The sequence below is a fragment of the Apteryx rowi genome, unplaced genomic scaffold (genome assembly GCF_003343035.1).
Source record: "Apteryx rowi isolate R43461 unplaced genomic scaffold, aptRow1 scaffold_1431, whole genome shotgun sequence".
NCBI classification, from domain to species: domain Eukaryota; kingdom Metazoa; phylum Chordata; class Aves; order Apterygiformes; family Apterygidae; genus Apteryx; species Apteryx rowi.
Window position 1 is genome coordinate 21,815 of NW_020447677.1, and position 4,244 is coordinate 26,058.

A 4,244-nucleotide genomic window follows, 5' to 3' on the forward strand; every position below is an offset into this window, starting at 1 on the left:
GGGGGGGGGGTAAGGAGGGCAGGACAGGGCCCAGAGCGGAGCAAAATCCCGCGCAGCCCCCCCCAGAAAGCGGGTAAATATTGCTGCCGGCCGCTTCCCGCCCCGCTCCGGCGCACGGGTCCCGAGCCGCTAGATGCGGACGGTGTTGATCCGCAGCGGCTGGACGTTCTTCCCGTTGGCGTGGCTCTGCCCGGGGCTGAAGTAGGAGCAGAGCTTGCCGGGGAACTTCTCCCGGAAGGTGTAGAGCCAGGACATGTCGTCGGCGTTGTAGAAGATCAAGAGACCCTTGTCGTAGTCCAGGAAGACGCCCACTTTCTCCAGCTTGCTCTTGACGTTGAGCCGGGTCCAGGGCTCCGTGCAGGCGCTGTACTGGTTCCCGTCGTGCATGACGATGCAGTAGAAGCCCCGGCTCGGCTGGATCTGGATGCTGCCCTTGCGGGTGACGGCCTCGTGCGCCAGCCCGATCATCCACTGGGTCTTCTCGGAGACGATCACCTCCCAGTAGTGCACGCCGCCGCCGAAGGCCTCGGCGCCCAGCACCGAGACCTCCACGTCGAAGCGCTTGGGCGAGTCCTGCAGCGGCTGCGGGTGCAGGTTGCCGTAGGCCACGATGGTGCAGTCGTCGGAGAGGATGAGGCGCTGGTGGGCCGTGCCGGGGTCCAGCGTCAGGGCGGCCGGCACTGCGGAGAGAGGGGGGGGGGAGAGAGCGGGACGGCGGTTCGGTCCGTGCGCGTTTCGGGGGGCCGCGTCTCTGGACTCGGTCCCCGAAATCTCGCAAAAGGGAAGAGCCCATCGCCGGGCTTCGGGGCATCCTTACCGGGATGGATGTCCTGGAAGAGGGACTTCCATATCGTGTACTGCAGCGGGCCCATGTACTTGGAGGTGGGAAAATCCTCGTAGGTGAGGTTGGTCTCGTGGATYTTCCCCTTGAGCCTGCGGGAAGAGGAGGCGCCGTCAGCCGGGTGCCCCGGAGGCGCCGCGGCCGCCCCCGGCCCCCCGGGGCTCACCCACCTCTCGGAGAGCGAGGCGACTCCGGCCAGGAAGACGTGCTTGTCGGCCTCGGCCAAGCGCTCCTGCAGGATCTGGCTGCCCTCCTGCACCTTGCGCAGCTGCTGGCTGTAGCGCTGGATCTTCTGCTCGATGTCGGTGAGCGTGCGCGCCGTGTCCGCCTCCAGCTCCTCCAGCATCGCCTTCTGCCGCTCCCGCAGCAGCCGGTGCAGCCGCTCGAAGGCCTCCCCGATGGTCACCCGCAGGCTCTTGGCCGAGGACTGCAGGCGCCGGCGGGATGTCACGTCCCCGCCGGCGCTTTCAGGTGGGAAAAGACCCCCCTGCCCTGCCCGACCCCTCTGCTCCCCTCGGTTTGCAGCTTAATTCCAGCGGGAAAAGCTCCCCGGAGAGCCACTAACCCGCTGCAAAAGCACGCGGGGCCGGCAGGATGCCCCGCAGCCGGGTTCGGACGGCTCTGGCCGGATCGTAGCTCCAAGCGGGACATGGATCAGTGCCGGGATGGGGATTTGTGACGCTGGGGCATCCAAGCTCCCCCCGTTTCAGAGAAACCCTCAAAAACACGGCTCCCAGGGATGCTCGAAACCTGCTTTTTAGCAGCAGGGCTGGGAAGGCGGCGCRAGGAACGGCCACGGGCCGGGCGGCAGCGTGGAGCGGCCGGATTTGCCCTGCAAACGGCGGGAATTAAACCACAGCCGGGCAGGAAGGGAGCTGGGCTGGGAGCACGGGGAAACACGGATGCCAAGGGCAGGTCGCACGCAGCCTTTGCGGCTCTGGCGAGGCGGGGGTGAGACATCACCACTCTTTTATATATATACTTTATTCCTTAATCCTGGCTGGGTCCTTTTAATAAACCACCTCCCGTCACCTGCGACCAGATATTTGATGGCCTGACACCCTCGAGCACAGCCCAGCCTGGCGCTGAGCCCAAGCCGACCCTCTCCCAACCTCATCTCCTCCGCGGCCGAGGTTTCGGGGGGAACCCGCGCCAAACCGCCCCACCGGCAGATCTCCTGCAAGGGAGCCGGCCGGGTTTGGAGACCCCAAACCAGCGTTTCCACTGGATTTGCTCCCTGCCCCCATCGCCGGCAGAGGGGGAGAGAAAACGCAGCTGCCGCTGAAAAAGACGGGAGCCCGGCTGCAAAAAAAACTGGCCCCTTCCCAATAACTCCTAAGCAAGCAGGAAGAGTGAGGAGCTAAATAAAAGCAGCTCATAAAGAAATAAATCGCAGGGAGTGATGGATGGGCTGCCGCAGCTGGGAGAGCACACGGAGGGAGCAGGAATCAGCCTGATGTATGGCTTCATCAGCCTGCCGGAGGGGCTCGGAGCCACGGGGAAGGAAAAAATAGGGCAGATGAGCGAAATTGCGGGGTTTTGGGCCTGGGGGGGGGAACCCCCCCCCAGGAGGGGGGACGGAGGGACGGACACCCCGCGCTTACCTTGGTCTCGGCCAGCTGCCGCTTGAGGAGGTGCAGGGCCTCGGTGTGGCCTCGCTCGCTCTCCTGCAGGCCCTGGAGCTGCTCCTTCAGCTCCCGCTGCAACGCAAGGTCGGCGGTCAGACCCCGGCGCGGACCCCCGCAGCGAGCGGAAACACCCCGAGACAGGAGGAGCCACGGCGTGTCCCAGCCCGGGAGGGCGTACGAGAGCCCGAAACGCTCCTTGTTATACGGCAAAGAGCGGGGAAGCGGCGCGGGCAGGTYGTGGGCTCCTTGCATCCCGTCCCACGGCCGAATCGGCAGCCCGGGACGTCCCTCTCGCTTCTGCGACCCAAACCGCGGATATTTCGTAGCCCAGAAGCGAAGGCATTTGAAAATCCACCCGCTCGCAAGCCTTCGCTCTCCCCTGCCCACCCCGGAGACRACCGAGGCCCTCCAGGGTCCCAGGGGCCCCACGGCCCTGCATCCCAGCGCCATGAATCTTTAATAAGGGATTAACCGGTGCTATCGACCGGAAAGGGATGAGTCAGTGCTCGTGAAGGTCAGTGGCTGGCCAATGTCCAGCTGCACACATGCACGGGAAAAGAGATCTCCTCCAAACCCGCTCCTCCGCCGCGCCGGAGCGCCGGGAGGAGAAAGGTCTCCRCCGGAGCGGGAAGCGGCAGCGCGGAGGAGCGCCTGCCAAATCCCCGCTCGCCCGCTCCTCCGCGCCGGCGGGGTTACGCGAGTCAAGCGTCAATTTGAATCTCGGCCGCCCGCCCGGAGAGCCGAGACGCGGGGCCGTGTCACTCGGATAACGGGATGCGCCGAGCGACGACGGCGCCGGGGGAGCCAGAAGGAAGCCGCGGGGCAGCAGGTCGCCGCTCCGGGGGCAGCAACGGGAAGCGGGTGCAGTGTTGGGTCCATGGGTGGGAGCATGGGGCAGGCRGACTGGGGGGGTCGTGGTGGGGGGCAGCGCTCCAGCCCCACGGGCACCTCCGGGAGGCCCCATGGTGCTCTGCACCCGTGGGAATACATGGATGGATGGGGGCATCCCAAGGGAGCAGCACTCTGGAGCTCCAGATGGACGGACAGACAGACGGATAGATGGCAGCATCCCAGGGGGGCAGCGCTCCAGCCCCAAAAGGACGCGCAAATGGGTGGAAAGGAGGAACGCAAGGAGACGACGCTCCAGCAAACGTACACACGGACGCAGGCGGGAGTCGCAYGGGGGGCAGCACCCCAGACGGACCCGGGCGTCCCGGCGCCGCCGCCGCCGTTCACCCACCTGCAGCTCCTCGAAGGCGTCGTCCACGTTGGTGACCTGGTGCTGCTCGTGCATGGCAGGCTCGTCGCAGAAAAAGCAGACGACGGCGCGGTCAGTGAGGCAGAAGAGCTTGACCTTCTCGTGGTCCTTGCAGGGGAAGGGGCTGCGCTGGGCGCCCAGGATGGCGTCGAGCGGGAAGGCGCTGTAGCGCTCCACGATGTTGGCCAGCTTGAGGCTGGGCGCCAGGGTGGGCTCGGCGAAGGTGCGCCGGCACTCGGGGCAGTCGCGGGCGCCCTGGGGCTCCTGGCGCACCCAGTGCTCGGTGATGCACCGCCGGCAGAAGTAGTGCTCGCACCCGAAGCTCACCGGGTCCTGGTAGATGCTCAGGCAGATGGAGCAGAGCAGCTCGTCCTTCAGGCTGCAAGCCATGGCCTGCCCGCGGGGCGGCCCGCGCCGCCGCAACTGGGGCGCCCGGGCTCGAGGCCGGCCCCCACGGGACCCGGCGTCGAGGCCGCCCCCCAGTTCTGCCCCTCGGAGGGAGCCGGGGTCGAGACTG

The 4,244-nt window shown here is 66.8% G+C and overlaps 1 protein-coding gene across 1 annotated transcript; it reads right to left on the reverse strand.

The window, feature by feature from the left end:
* Nucleotides 1–4,238, reverse strand: TRIM62 (tripartite motif containing 62). Its single transcript, XM_026058164.1, has 5 exons — nt 3,710–4,238; nt 2,446–2,541; nt 1,012–1,268; nt 818–933; nt 1–680 (listed from the first exon to the last, which is right to left on the reverse strand). The coding sequence occupies exons 1-5, from the start codon at nt 4,115–4,117 to the stop codon at nt 130–132; spliced, it is 1,428 nt and encodes a 475-aa protein (XP_025913949.1). The 5' UTR covers nt 4,118–4,238; the 3' UTR covers nt 1–129.
* Nucleotides 4,239–4,244: the final 6 nt, after the last annotated feature.